Source organism: Crinia signifera, chromosome 5 (assembly GCF_055691185.1).
Source record: "Crinia signifera chromosome 5, ASM5569118v1, whole genome shotgun sequence".
Classification (NCBI taxonomy): Eukaryota; Metazoa; Chordata; class Amphibia; order Anura; family Myobatrachidae; genus Crinia; species Crinia signifera.
This window is the reverse complement of record NC_139221.1, coordinates 164,958,247-164,973,956: the sequence shown is the minus strand read 5'-3', so window position 1 is coordinate 164,973,956 and position 15,710 is coordinate 164,958,247. Positions and strand designations below refer to the sequence as shown.

General features: G+C 41.1%; 1 protein-coding gene across 1 annotated transcript in view; it reads right to left on the bottom strand.

Annotated features, from left to right (window-relative positions):
• Window positions 1–15,710, bottom strand: part of ITGA9 (integrin subunit alpha 9) — a 445,717-nt gene that overhangs the window by 283,996 nt on the left and 146,011 nt on the right. Inside the window, exons 9-10 of the mRNA XM_083186309.1 lie at window positions 12,756–12,893; window positions 5,862–5,967 (exon numbers count right to left, since the gene is read on the bottom strand). Of these exons, the coding sequence (XP_083042435.1) occupies window positions 5,862–5,967; window positions 12,756–12,893 (244 nt within the window). The remainder of the gene's footprint in view (window positions 1–5,861; window positions 5,968–12,755; window positions 12,894–15,710) is intronic.

Genomic DNA, 15,710 nt, shown 5'->3' with positions numbered 1-15,710 from the left:
ATGGTAATACAGCAGGAAGCATCTGATATAAGCAGCCGGTTGCATTAGTGATCTGTGCTGCTTCCCAGGAGGCATCATAGAATCATCTGCAACACCATCAACTGGCTGCGTGACATATGGGATAACGCAAGTCAGCTGCCACAGATCTTACAAAGAGGCCAGAAAATCTCCATTTTCCAGAGGTCCTGACCTCGGCACTACACCAAAACAGCAGTGACATACTTCCATATTTGGAAATGGAGGCCGTTGCTGCCATGTTCCAACCCCCAAATGTCTGCAGTCGCTCTAGTGTTATTTGCAGCTGTAGTGCATCCACATGCACATGAGCAGTACAGGCCTAATGCGTGAGCAAAGTACTGAACATCAGCACTTTTTCCAGGTACTTAGACCCAATGTACACATCATTTAATTAACTACTACAGCCTGTTTAGAAAATACAATACTTTCAAAATTGAAATGCACAATTCTAAAGTTCGAGGTATTTACTACCTAACTACCGAAGCCAGGCGCAGGCCGGCCATGTTTAGTGTCACAGTAAGTGTGTGTGGTGTCACGTAGCCACCCCCTTGAGAGGTCTGGACATGCTTATGTTGTCCAGACTGCACCCACAAAATGGTCAGTTGCCACCACGTCGCCGTCCCAGCCAGCACTGAAACTGCGATAATGTGCCTGTGCAGAATTGTGGATATCGTTGAATCAGGCCCATTACCCATAGTGGTTGTAGAGAGAATAACATTGATTTGTTAAGATATGTTTATTTTCTACTACTCTATTTGGTTAATGCTGGTACAAGCCATAAAGATATGTAGTTTTATATCTACTTAAGATATTAAAACATGGGCCCTTATTCTGATCGGTGCGGATATTCCCGCATTCTTACGGAGCGGTCCGCACGCTACGGTGTTTTGCCGCATGCGGCCATCGTCCGTAGAAACGCCCACGTGTCCTCCGCATTCGGACGGACTCACTCTTTAAGAACAGGGCGTGTTTACGGACGACATACAAACCATGCGTGTGCGGGAGAAACACTCAGATTCGGCACGGTATTACAGAGTATTACAGAGTATGCTCGGGAATACCGCATCCGAACGGGAGCCAAGCGGTGCTACCGCACGTAAGCGGAGTATTTACGCCAAACAACCCACTATTAAGTATCTTCTGCAAGACATCACATGACCCACTTATTCAATTACCTATCCTCATAAAAAACTGCTTATTTGGAATTGGAATCAATTAGATGCCAATATATCCTTACAAGCATGCCTAACACATGCATTGCACACATTAACCCTTACAGCAATTGAAGTGCAATGGTTTCAATTAAAGCACTGACAAGCGGCCTATTAGTGAGTAATGAGTAAAGGAGTAGATTCTATTGGGTTCAGGTGTTAATGCTTGTAGTCATTAGGCGTACGTTCGCCTACCGCATGAACGAGTGGTGTCCGCAAAGCAATAGTACACTTGTGGACACCGCACATTTCTTCCCCTTTTGATCGCGTGCATTCGGAGTGCTATCCGAATGTACGCCCCCCAACATAAGTGTACTCCCCCGTGTCCGCCCATGTTTCCGCCCCGTTTTGCCCACTTTGAAACTACGCCCATGTGACATTCCGCATGACGCCCATAATACGCCCATATTTCCCGACTGATTGCGGGGAACAGTTTTGTACGGGATTTGGCCGAACTGGTACGGAGTCAAGGCGTGGCACATGCGCGTTGCGTTCTCCACGCATGCGCAGACGCCGAAAAGACGCGATCCGTAAGAATGCGGTAAAGTCCGCGTCAATCAGAATAAGGGCCATGGTTGTTGAAAGGCCTCTCGAGCTAGAATGGAATATGTGTGTGTGTGTTATATTGAGACAAAGAGATCAACACTCTCTTCACACTCGTATATCTGTATTTGTGTGTTCATGAAAGAAGCTGGCGGCACTGATAAGCAAGCAACAGGCTTTCTGTATTAAATTGCTCTCTAAACTACAGCTGCGATACACTGGCTCATAAAAGAAAAAGACTATTATCAAATAAATATTATGTATTTATATGAATAGCTATAGCATACTCATTTAGGCTTGGAGACTCATGAGTTTTGGAGAGAGCTGCCTCACTGTCTTTAAGTTTAACTGTCTCTTGTTCTAGTTAATTGTTAGGGATAGAAAAAGATTTGTCACTGTAGTGGTGCACCAACAAAGAGACTTAAAATATACCTTTTATTGTTATATGTTAAAAAGCTGCGAGATATGACAAACTACATGAAACGGAGTAGTCAAGTCAAGACAAGTGAGTATAGTGTAAGTTAAAAACTTTAGCTCATGCGGTGTCCCTTAGCACTTATTCCTTGAATACATTTTTATAATCCTTTTTAATGCGTCTTTCCCTTTAATATTGGCTATGTAGCCTATGAATGACACGGGGGACACAATATGTATTCACATTCCAAAATGTAAGAATAAATCATTCAGAACAATTCCCTAGAGTCTGTGTGCAATTCTTGAATCTCGTTATTGTCAGTTAACGGTGGGGGCTTTAAGCAGTGTGCGTGGTGGGTCCCAGCTCCCGCTAACGCGTAATGACCAATGTCTAGTTTAGATACAGGATCTTATCATAGACAAACACTTGTTTAGTGTGGTGTATTGTATCAACTTGTAAGTTTATTACACTTGGTGTGTGCTTTCAAAAATAAAGAGACATATGTTACAATATGAAGAAGACCCTGAAGAAGAACTGCGAAGTGTACACCGGCCTCCACAGTCGTGCGGTCGCTCCCTCTAGCCATCCTTCACCCTTGTCTGATTTCCAGTCCTTTTAAGGACTCTAATGTTTTGTAATTGTGCAATACTTATCTCTGTCATCCACTAATGAACATGCATGGGGCACCGTGACTTGTATTGAACTATTGCCACCCCGCTAGTCCCAGTGTGCTAACACACGTGGAACTGCAACAAAAGCAGTTTGCCCGAGAACCTGATACAGACTGGGTTACACCCGCATGTCAAACTGTGCTTCTTTACCAGACCTCTTTAGGATTTGGATGTATAATTGTGTCCTCTAAAAATAGCCGTAACGCGACCACCTGCCTCCAGAAGGCACTATACATTGCAGTAAATAAGCGGTCATTACACGCCGCAAGTGTTCTGATGTATGGTGAACTGTAATACTAGCAGATCAACCAAACAGCATGGTACACACCAGGCGATATCTGCCTGCTTCCACCAAGTACAATATATACTTGCAAATCACTGTGCTTGTCCGCCATAAGGACTTATATGTTACACAGTGATCATCATTGTACTGCCAATGAATCGAAATTTTTGTGGATACTGTAACATATGTCTCTTTATTTTTGAAAGCACACACGCCAAGTGTAATAAACGTACAAGTTGATACAACACACCACACTAAACAAGTGTTTGTCTATGACAAGATCCTGTATCTAAACTAAACATTGGTCATTACGTGTTAGCGGGAGCTGGGACCCACCACGCACACTGCTTAAAGCCCCCACCGTTAACTGACAATAACAAGATTCAAGAATTGCACACAGACTCTAGGGAATTGTTCTGAATGATTTATTCTTGCATATTGGAATGTGAATACATATTGTGTCCCCCGTGTCATTCATAGGCTACATAGCCAATATTAAAGGGAAAGACGCATTAAAAAGAATTATAAAAATGTATTCAAGGAATAAGTGCTAAGGGACACCGCATGAGCTAAAGTTTTTAACTTGCACAGTTTGTCATATCTCACAGCTTTTTAACATATAACCCAATAAAAGTTTTAAGTCTCCATTTTTTCTCTGTTGGTGCACCACTACAGTGACAAATCGTTTTCTATCCCTAACTATCATCATTGATCCTTGTCTTGTGGTAGCACACCCCTGCATGCCCATTATAATATTTATCACCATATTCAGCAGGGGGCCTAATCTCCAAAAATAAAAAGTGATACTGTGGTCATGTGCGACTGACCCCCCAAAACCCTGTCTGTTACTCTTTTTCTAGTTATATGGGTATGGGCTTTAAGATGAAGCATGATTCTGTTAATTGTAATATTACGCCATTTTGAAGGGACCAAGATGCCGTGAATTGTTATACCACACCCTCTACACTTATCACTAGGACCATCCATCTCTGGGGTGTCTTTTGACGTGTTCAAAAATTCATGAAGTATGACCTATGGTTTGGGAATTGGACCAAGACTTCCCTTGTAATATTCACTGTCAATTAAATTTTTGGTACTTGTTTCCTAGCACGGCACCCATCGCATTCCATACTTAGTGGTGTGCGATGCGTGCGATGCAATGCAATATTCATGTTAAATTAACAGGAGTGCTTGTACAATGAAATATCGCATAGCATTGGCATAGCAAATGGCATGCAATGCGATGCGATTTTTAATTGTACAAGCACCCTGATGGGTGCTTACAATGTTAAATGCACCCCCATTGTCAACGCCGCCCCCACTATCAACGCCAACCCGAAGCGTGGCGAGCGCAGCAAGCCAGCAAGGGGCGGTGGTACGCGTCCAACGACCTTTTCATACCCCCACTATCCACATCGGCGTGGATTTTAGACAGTGTGGTGAGCATAGTGAGCCACCAAGCCTGAAGCGTGGCGAGAGGACGTGGAGTACGAGCCCGAAGCGTGGCGAGTGCAACGAGTCCCGCGAGGGGACGTGGAATACATGTAAAGTAATTCGTGGCCGCTTGCCACACTTCGGGCTCGGTGGCTCGCCACACTATCTAGAATCAACTCCACGCCGACGCCACGGGCTCGCTGCGCTCGCCACGCTTCGGGTTGGCGTTGATAGTGGGGGTGGCGTTGCCAATGGGGGTGCATTTAACATTGAAAGCACCCATCAGGGTGCTTGAACAATTGAAAATCGGATCGCATCGCATGCCGGTATATTGCATGCGATGCGATTGTATAAGATGTGGGGGTGCCGTGCTAGGAAACAAGTACCCAATTTTTTTTATTGTCTGCAAATTACAAGATATTTCTGATAAAATCTAAGTAGCTATCTCCTCAACTAGCAGATCTGGGTACTACCAGACTATGGATTCAGAGATGGAAGCTGTTATGTCTTTGTATGAATATGCTGTGAGGATATATGCAAATGTTGCAGCAGGCATCTTGTGTTAAATATGCCTCCTGCAAGCTTCTGTGATCCGCTGGTACACCCAAAAATGCACCATGTGATCACTCTGAAATCAAGGTCAACCCTCAGGTTACACAGGTTAGGCAGTGCATTCCTTCTGCTAGGGGAAGAAATCTGTGTCAGAAGATGCAGACCCTGGCCAAGATGCACTTAAAAAACAGGATCAAACCACCCTCCATTTTGCAAAATGGTCCCAACTTATTCCTTCCAGAAAGTGTTCTGTCAGTTCCTGATGCTGGACAGACAACCAGAACAATTTATCTGGGTTGTGTTTTCCCTGAATTTAGCCGTCACATCCAGTCACATAACTAGAAATTTTGCCCCCTTCCTGCCAAAAAAGTTATATTCTCATTACCATCATTACCAGAGGGTTACATGCTGCCTGATGCAGCATGACACCCCCCCCCCCACCTGCATCCCTCGCTGGATCTCGACGGCCGCCAATATTGAATCGATATCAGTGGGAACGCTGTAGAGAACATGTGTACATACACCATAAGGAAAGGATGCAGCAAAAGCACCTGATCCAGAGAATCAGGCCACAGATTATGGTTAGGCTACTGGAAAGACTTTACAAGCTATTGCTTTCCATGCACTCTTATGACAGTAAAACTATATACATTATTAAAAAAAAAAAAAAAAGCCTAAAGTAAATTTCGGCATCATTTCAATAAAAATGAGTGCTTGCCACGTTTGTTATTTACCTGAGTAGCCATCATCATCAATATCGCCAAGGTTTGCCATGCTTTCCCCAAAGTGTGCATTGTATGCATTGTCTCCGCTCAGCACAATCTGTTCATCCACTACACCCTAGAAAACAGGATGCGTATGAGAGCTTGGAAAACAGCAACAGAGTCAGTAATAGTGGATATCCCGCTGGATGATTGCTCGGCTTCACACACTGTTCAGGAAACACCTGAGAACAGAATAAGCTTCCTACCTAACACCAGGGTGAATGTATAGACAAGTTTATCTCAACATGGCAGTGACAAAACTTTGAGACTGATTACAACAAGAAACAATAATAAATATGACATCAATATATAAATAAATATGACATTCATACTGTGTTCAAAGGGAAATGCTATTGTTTTTATACATCATGAAAGGACATAGACAGAGCCCAGATAGAAAAGTACTAAAACATCATGTTACATGACATTAAGAACTAGGATGGGCGATTTTGCCCAGTTCACAGGAAAAAATTGAATCTCAAAATGGAGAAAGCCATGCTGCACTGCAGGTGGGGCAGATGTAACATGTGCAGAGAGAGTTAGATTTCACACTGATATGTAATATATTCAGAAAATGGTTACAAAATTGCATGTTTTGGCTGAAGGAGGAAGTTCTAATGTTTTTTTTTAGCTTCCTCAATCAGACTCATGTCCCCCCAATGCCCATTATTATGCTTACCGCTCCCAAGAGAAAGAGCAGAAAAGTGTGAAAAATATTTGTATACATCTTTCTTGCCACACCTTCTACTATAGTCAGGGTTAGCCGCACATGCATGAATAACAATGGGTGCATGGCGCCCAATCAAACTTTTGCATATTGCCCTGTTTAAAGAGGTGTGTGAAATGCCAGTACAGGAACCCCAAAAATATTTGCATTTCCCAAAAAGAATTATCCCAACCAGCGTTGTTACTTAGTATAGGTTTATAATCTATTTTCTGTGTACAAAAAAAAAAAAGAATGTTTCGGGATAAAATCACATTATACGTTCCACTTTTGGTAACAGTGATAGTGGAATGAACGCACTGTGCCAGAGGAAGCCAGTAGATGGTTGCTATGTTCACATAATTTTCCAGCTGTAAAACCACAGCTCAAATATGTGGTACAGTTTTGGGCACTCGTCAAGAAGGATTGCAGCTATAACTATTAGAATATAGATTTAGGGTGGTTGACCAAGTGAATTTATCTAATTGAAAGCCAATTATAGAGTCAGTTTGGAATCTTTTTTCAACTGCAAAGATAAATGTCCCTTACTGGGATTTTTTATTTTAGTCATTTTCATATTTTATGGTAAGCAAACTGGCATATGTCCAATTCAGCATCAGTACCTATGATCGTATGACCAAGACATAAATTCTTCATCCCAAGCAGAAGATGATTGACAGTATTAAAATACTGTAAGCACTTATAAAGTTTAACTAACAACAACTTTAGATGTAAAAAAATCATAGTACTGTATTTTACACTTGCACGGGTATCAATCTACCACTTTAAGAGCAGTTAGTTGGTCCATTCTGGGAGGTGCTAAAGAACTAAAGTAGTAAACTTCTGGTATACTGTATTTAGACAATACATTATACAGGCATCTTTTCTTTATGTTATATCTCTTAACAATCCAGAGAGTCCAATTAATCATTGCATATTTCCCTCGTGGGAATGTAAGTGTTGTGTCAATTTTCATTTTGTAATATTAGAAAGTATACTAGGAGGTTTTGAAATCAATTTGATACTGTGTCCCACCTACAGACTTGCCCTGCATTTTATATATTTTTTGAAATACATCAATGTTACAATATTGCAATAAACAAGACTACAAATATGAGAATGCTAAACTGTTTTAATTATTTTATAGCTACAGCCGCAATCCACATGATTTTGTATATTTTTCTTTGACCATCAAATGAATTACCCTTTAAGCATTTTCTTGATGTTCTTCTACAAGATATTTAAGCCTTTTATAAATCTCTATATTATAATTATTATTATTGCCATTGAAGATAGTATAAGTAAGAGAAGGAAAAGCACATAAGAAGAGAGGGCACTGCTCACGAGAATGTACATTCTAAATGGGAGGGGCAGACAGGCAGGTATGATGCAGATGGGGAAGTTATTGATCATGGAACAGAGAGTTGGGATTAGAGTTGGTGGGACTGGTAAATAAGTGGGTATGGAGAGCACATTTAAGGATGTGGAGTGAGTCTGATAGGGAGGGGATAGATAGATAGATAGCAGCACATGATAAATTACATTATCATCAAGCAGGAGAGGCAGCGTGCATTATTACAGTGAAACAGAGAAGTGAAAGTGTAAAGAGAGACAAGGTCAGAGATGTATATTGTAGAGTAGTGGGTAAGGGCTTTGTAAATGAGTGTGAGAAGGTTGAATTGGATGTGTACCTGTTCTATTTGGTGAGCAAGATGAGTCAGACTGCACCACTGAGGATTGGAGTGGAGAGATGCATTTTTCAAACAAGTATGGCTGACAGTCACATATCTATGAGGATATTCAATTAGCTACTAATTGATCTCACAGTGGACAATTCAATTAGCCCCTACAACCGTCAGTATTTTAGGTTGCTTTTCACCTGACCGGTTTCACGAACAGGATCTCGTCAACCCATGGATCCGGGAACTTATCCCATATTCTGCGTGTTTTAGCATGAAAACAGGCATTTATTGTGCCAAGAAGGGGGTCACTGTTTCCCAATTATTACACATCTCCAGGCCTGGTAACAGTAAAAGTGTCCCAATTGTCCCAATTGTGCACATCCACAATCCTACCATTGGTTCCATTACTCACATTCACGCCATTTGAAGTTTACTCTATCAGGGTTTTTACCCCTTTATCTCTGCCTGCTGCAGCTATCTATCATCTACCTGGGCTTCCCAAACATTAATATATGGAAGATTTCTTGGCCTGGCTCCCTCAATTATTATCTTCTGACATCTCCACCATCATCATGGGTGATTTCAATATCACTTCGGTAACAATTCGATAACCCTCTGTTCTCTCTCTCTGATAACAACCTTCTCACCGTCTCAATCTCCTCTGTTACTTAAAACTTTATAAAACCAAAATAATGTAATCCTTCTCAAACCAATAGAAATAATAACGCTATTTGTTTTTAACAACTTTCTACCTCTCTGCAACAACTGCTCTCACCCATTTCACCCATTTCTATTCTTGCCTGTCCTAAAACAGCTGTATCCCACCTGAACCAGACTCTACAAACTGCCTTTGATGAAGTTGCTCCAGCTTCTCACAATCCACGTAGGCATAGATGCCAACCATGGTACTCTAAATTAACAAGACACCTTCAAAACTATCACGTAGAGTAGACTATCAATGGCATAAATCCTGGAATCCAAGTGACATCCTCACATTTAAGACTACCTACCACTCCTATTGCTCTGGATGCTGCCATACAAACATATTTCCAATCTCTAATCTCTTTTCATGCCAAGAACCCCAAGTGACCTTTTAATACATTTAAATCACTTACTTACCCTCCCTCACCCTCCCCACCAGCTACTATCAGTGCACAAGAATTTGCTTAAAGATTGATAAAATCCAAGATGAAATGGCATGCTCTTTGTCTGCCAGTGACTTTCTTACTTCCTTTCCAGAGCCCTTTGGCACTTTCTCCTCATTTGACCCCACAAGTAAGGATGAATCAACACTCTTCTCATCCTCTTACTCCACTACCTTTCCTCTTGATCCTATACCCTTAAAAGTCACTAAAGCTGTCTCCTTTTCTTATCCATATCTTAACTAAAATCTGTAACCTATCTCTCTACTGGTATCTTTCCTTTTCTGTTGAAGCTTGCAGTTATTACTCAAAAAACACAATTCTGATCCAAACTGTCTCTCTAACTACCATCCTATCTCTCAGCTTTCATGCATCTCCAAGCTACTTGAGAGACTTGCCTACACTCACCTAACACACTTTATTAACTACTACAACTTATTGGACCAACTTCAGTCAGGCTTTCGCTTTTCAACACTCCACAGACTCAGACAGCACTGACTAAAGTAGGGAACGATCTGGTCACTGTTAAATTAAAAGGTAATTTCTCACTTCTTATTCTTCTAAATCTCTTGGCTGCCTTTGACACTGTTGACCACTCTATTCTCTTACAAAAACTACAATCCCTAGGTCTTCAGAATACAGCCCTTTGTTGGTTCTCATCCTACTAATAACTCTTTCAATGTTTGCTTCTCTGATTCTACCTCCTCTTTACTATCTCTATCAGTTGGAGTACCACAAGGCTCAGTTTTATATCCTCTGCTTTTCCCAATCTATACCTCCTCTCTTGGCAAGGAATCAACTCTTTTGGATCCTCACATTTATCTATCCTCACCAGAATGGTCACTGTCAGTATTGCTCAGTGTCTCTGAATGCCTTTCTCCCATTTTATTCTCAAACTCAACATTTCCATAACAAAGTTAATTATATTCCAACCAGCCAAGAGTAGTTACCAACCTGATATCTCTATCACAATTGACAACTCCTCAGTCTATCTAGCTCCATGCCTAGGTGTCATCCTTGTAATGTCCTTGCTTCCTCACATTCAATCGGTCTCTAAATCATGTTACATGCATCTAAAAAAACATATAAAAAATTCAACCATATCTTACACAAGACACAGCAAAATCTCTAATCCATGCACTCATTATCTTAAACATTGATTATAGTTTCCTTACCGGTCTTCCTAAGAAAAGACTCTCATCACTACAATCCATTCTGAATGCATCAGCGAGGCTGATCTTCCTGGCTAGACGTTCAAAGTCTACTGAACCGCTCTGTAAGTCCCTCCATTAGTTTCCTGTATTCTACCTTATTCTACTCACATACAAAGCCATTAACTTGACAACATACATCTCTTCTCTTTTCTCAAAATATATCCCCATCCAACCTCTCCTCTGTGCACAAGATCTGCATCTCTCATCCACACTCATTACTAGATCCAATTCACAATAGCAGGATTTCTTCGGGCAGCATCCACCCTATGGAATACCCTTCAATGCGCTTTAAAACTTTTATACCAAAAGTGCAGGACCAGGAAAATATAAAACAAAAGGCAATTCTATTTCTTTTTTGCAATTTCTTAATTTACACATTTGTCTATGGTATATCAATATGGACTGTTATAGTAATAAATATTTTCAATGATTAATGTTATACTATTTTATACAGTTGGGTTTGTTTATATCTTGCTTCAGTGCTGAGAAAATAGGGAAACAATTTTTAGAGTCCACAAAATGCATGGACACAGCATTTACCATGATTTGAATTTTACTAAGAGATATTAGAAACTTAATCAGCTTAATTGTTTTACTGAGGGAGCAGTTAGCTCAAAATCTTCAATTTCCAGCTGGCACAGAGGTCCAGGGTACTTGCATTGATTTGGCATTTTACTCAAGTTCTAAGGAATACTCATATGAAAAAAGTCACAATTGCTGAAACCCTGCCAAATGTGATGCTGGATTACGAAGCCTGTAAATTCTAGGAAATGACTATACGTCTGCAAGTAAAATAGATTTATGTCAAAGGGAAATCAACAGTGAGGAGGTCAGAGCGGAGGAGATTTGATTCCCTTAAATGTATTTTTGGAGAAAGAAGAGACGCACCAATGTGCTGCTAAAGTGTCCATAACATAATCCACATATTTGTCTCTTACTACTACATACATACATATACAGTATGTGTGTCCTTCACATTGTTCTATTGACAGTACATCTACTGCATTTATGGACCAAAAATTGTGACTCAATCAAAAATCAACTTATGTTCAGATCTTTATTACCCCTTTCACACAGAAAGGCAAATTACCCGGTTAAACATTTCTACCCGCTAGTTTGCCGTTCAACATGGGTCCTTTTGTTGTGTGCAGGGTCTTCATCCCTGGTTTTTACCAGAGCCAAAGATCTGGGAAGACCCTTTCACACAGAAAAAAAAAGAAAATTAACAAGTAGAAATTCTTGTCCCGGGTAGGGGGGGGGGGGGAGGACGGTCAGACTAGGATCAGCAATTCAAATCCTGTGGTGAAAAGATAATTATTGTGCAAACTAATGTTAGATAAGTCATACAACTAATTACTATATAATTGTAACAAGTTCACTATGAATCACTGTGAATGATATTCCCCTGGCTTGTTTTAGGATGCATACATTTTATCATCTGGCTTTATACAGTATGTTGCTTATAATGTGAGAGGCAACATTATAATGATAATTAGGCAGGCATTAGGCAGTTACACTTGTATTTCTCAAATACATGGCTTGTGTAAAATAGGTGTTAAATATTTAAAGTTAAAAGTTAAAAACTTCCACCCCTTCACTGTGTAATTTCTACTAATGATAGTAACACATCTGCACCTTCATGAAACTGCACACCTGCATGCTGTAAGTTCCTATTGCTATTGTACATCATGTAACTGCCCCTCACCCCTCATTCTATAAATCCCCCCTGCTCAATGAAACATTCCCTCCTGCCATTTGTAACTGCCCCAATAAAAGTGTGATACCCCTGCAGCCTGTAACTGCATCCACCTTTAACTCCCCCCTGCAGGCTACAACTGCCCCCTTTTTCCCTCTAACTGCCGATCCTATATGTGTGCACCGACGTGCAGTCACCGGGCCGTTTACTAGTGTTGGCCCCCTGGGCTGAAAGTTGCCAGCCAGCCCCTGGCTATAGCCCTGTTTACTAATCCCACCATTTTTGCAGATTATTCCACCAAAAGGTGATTTGGTGCTGCCCACATGAGGCCACTTCTTTTGTACAGGGTCACATTTAATTCCCAATCCACAATTTGATCTGACACAATTTGAGAGATAGATAACTTTTTATCACAAAACATACTTACATTTCCCCTGTTGATGTAAACGGTGACTTGTCCTTCATCCCTCACCTCTGAGAACATGGGTGCCCCTACCAGGAGGTCTGACAGGCCGTCATTGTTCAGATCAACTGCACATAAGGAGGAGCCAAAGTAAGAGCCCATCTGTAATCAAGTCGAGTCATAACACAGCATTCAGTATTTCTGCCCACACGAACATTTTCTGCATTTAGCTTAGATTACAGTAAGAAGACTCATTGGAGTATTATATAGATGATATATATTTATTTTACAATTTAGCAAACTTCTTCACAGCATACAATATGTAGGATAAGTATAATGGACAAAGGAACCATAACATTAGTCACTTCCTTGTTACAAGACTGCATGTGTTCTCTTGGCTGATAGTGAAAAAAGGCCTCTGCAATATACGTCACAAATTTAACACCATACAATACTGTATCAGGGGCGTAACTTGATATTCGTAGGCCTCATAGCAAAAGTTTGTAAGGGCCCCTATTTAGCAACTGATGGTGATAAATGTATGTAAAACATATTACGTAGACAGTAAAGATCAGCTCTGGGCCCCATAGCAGCTGCACCCCCTGCACCTATGGTAGTTACGCCCTTGCTGTACATGTAATCTGCAACCACTATACTAGAGTTTTCAGGCGCAATAGTAATGGTAAATTTAAATAGATAACACAGCTGGTATTATATATGGCAGCTCCCAAAGAAGATTATCTAGATTCTTAGTAAAATACAGTAAAGCAATTAATCAGAATAATTGAGAGCGTGCACTGAATTGTTCACATAATAACATTTTTATTAAAAAGTTAATTACACTTCAATCATTATAAAATTATGAGGTACTTGTGTACTTTCACGGCTCCCATCGCATGCCATATGTAGTGGCATGCGATGGCATGCGATGGGATGTGATTTTTGCCGTTTTAAGAATTTGTAAAATTGCATGCAATCGCATCGCATGCGATCGCATTGCATGCGATTTTTAACAGAAATGCATCCAAATGCATTGAAATTAGTATCAAACATGTTCAATGGCCCCCAAATGTCATTTTTCAGGCTGTACCACCCCCACTATCAACGCGAACCCGAAGCATGGCGAGCGCAGCAAGCCTGCGAGGGGTGGCGGTACGCGTGCTACGACCTTTTCATACCCCCACTATCCACGTCGACGTGGAGTTGAGAATAGAAAGTGTGGCGAGCGCAGCGAGCCACCGAGCCCAAAGCGTGGCGAGCGCAGCGAGCCCCGCAAGGGGACACAAACACCTGTGAAGCCCGCGAGGGGGCGCGTATACCTGTGAAGGTATCCAGCTGCGCTCGCCACGCTTCGGGCTCGGTGGCTCGCTGCGCTTGCCACACTTTCTATTCTCAACTCCACGCCGACGTGGATAGTGGGGGTATGAAAAGGTCATAGGACGCGTACCGCCGCCGCTCGCCACGCTTCGGGTTCGCGTTGATAGTGGGGGTGGTACAGCCTGAAAAATGACATTTGGGGGCCATTGAACATGTTTGATACTAATTTCAATGCATTTGGATGCATTTCTGTTAAAAATCGCATGCGATCGCATGCGATGCAATGCGATTTTTTACTATGCGATGGACATCGTGGGAGCCGTGATTGTACACAAGTACCAATTATGATACAAAACCAATTAGGTATTATTGCACAATGTATCAATTCAGTTGGTATCACATCCTGAATATCTAAAATTAAAAACCATAAAGAAAAAAATCAGAGGGGAAAATAGAGTTTTTATTCCATTTATGCTCTTACCCACTTTAGTTGGTAGATGGTCAGTCCAATGACATGCGGGGAGCTAATTCTTGAGAAAAGGTGAATATGATGAATTGATAACAGAAGCAGTATTGATAAGTAGAAGAAATGTCCATATGAATGTAAACGGTATCCGTGCCTAGGGCTTAATACTGGTAAATTTCAGTTGACATGTATTGTATACTGGATGGGCGGCTGGGGCAAGGTGACAGATGATACAATCAGATGATATCTTTAGTATAATACCGCAACCGGCATGGGGCTGCTGGAATTAACTCCACCGCCGGGAGTGTACTCTGTGTACGCAAGGTGGTGAGAGAGCATGCAGTGCGGCAATGTTGTTATAGAGACCGGTCTCTTCCACCGGTGTATCGCTGTGGTATAGGCGCCGGCACCGGGTGTGACCTGTCTTCTGCCGTGCTCTCTCTCTTGCTATGTGTCCGATGCCAGACTGCACCTCTCGGAAATCCAGACGATTGGCAAGCAAGAAGGGATCGCCGCAGGTCTTCCTTTTGCTGGCGGGTGATGTAACAGTTCCAAGATGAATTAAAACAGCTACTCCAATTTTGAAATGGAGGTCCAGGGGGATAGCAAGTGACGGCCAAATTGGCAATAATTAGAGTCCCAGTCTTTACGCGTTTCTCCGACTTTGGGGTCTGACGGTTTCCTAAATTAATTTCTTTGTTAAGACTTGTTATGGTTTTTGATTATAGATATTCAGGGAGTGATACCAACTGAATGGATACATTGTGCAATAATAACTAATTGGTTTTAAATCATAATTTTATAATGATTGAAGTGTAATTAAATTGTTAACTTTTTAATTAAAATGTATTACAGTATGTAAACAATTCAGTGCGCTCTCTCAATTATTCTGATTATTTGCTTTACTAATCTGCAACCTCTTCAGGTGAGAACAGTTAAAGCAAAAAAATTAGCTGGGAGGGTGGAGGAGGCAGGAAATATGGGGTATTGGTCACATGGACATATCCAGTGTACAGTATGCGACTGATACGGTAGTTTTTTTTATTTCCAAATTGTTTTTATTGCAAAAATTATACAGTACAATGTGGTATAGCATTCACATCAATATATATTGCAAGTATTTTCCATTTTTCTTATCTATCATATATAGTATTAAATATGTCCAATGCTTTGAGAACTAAACAACAAAGATTATG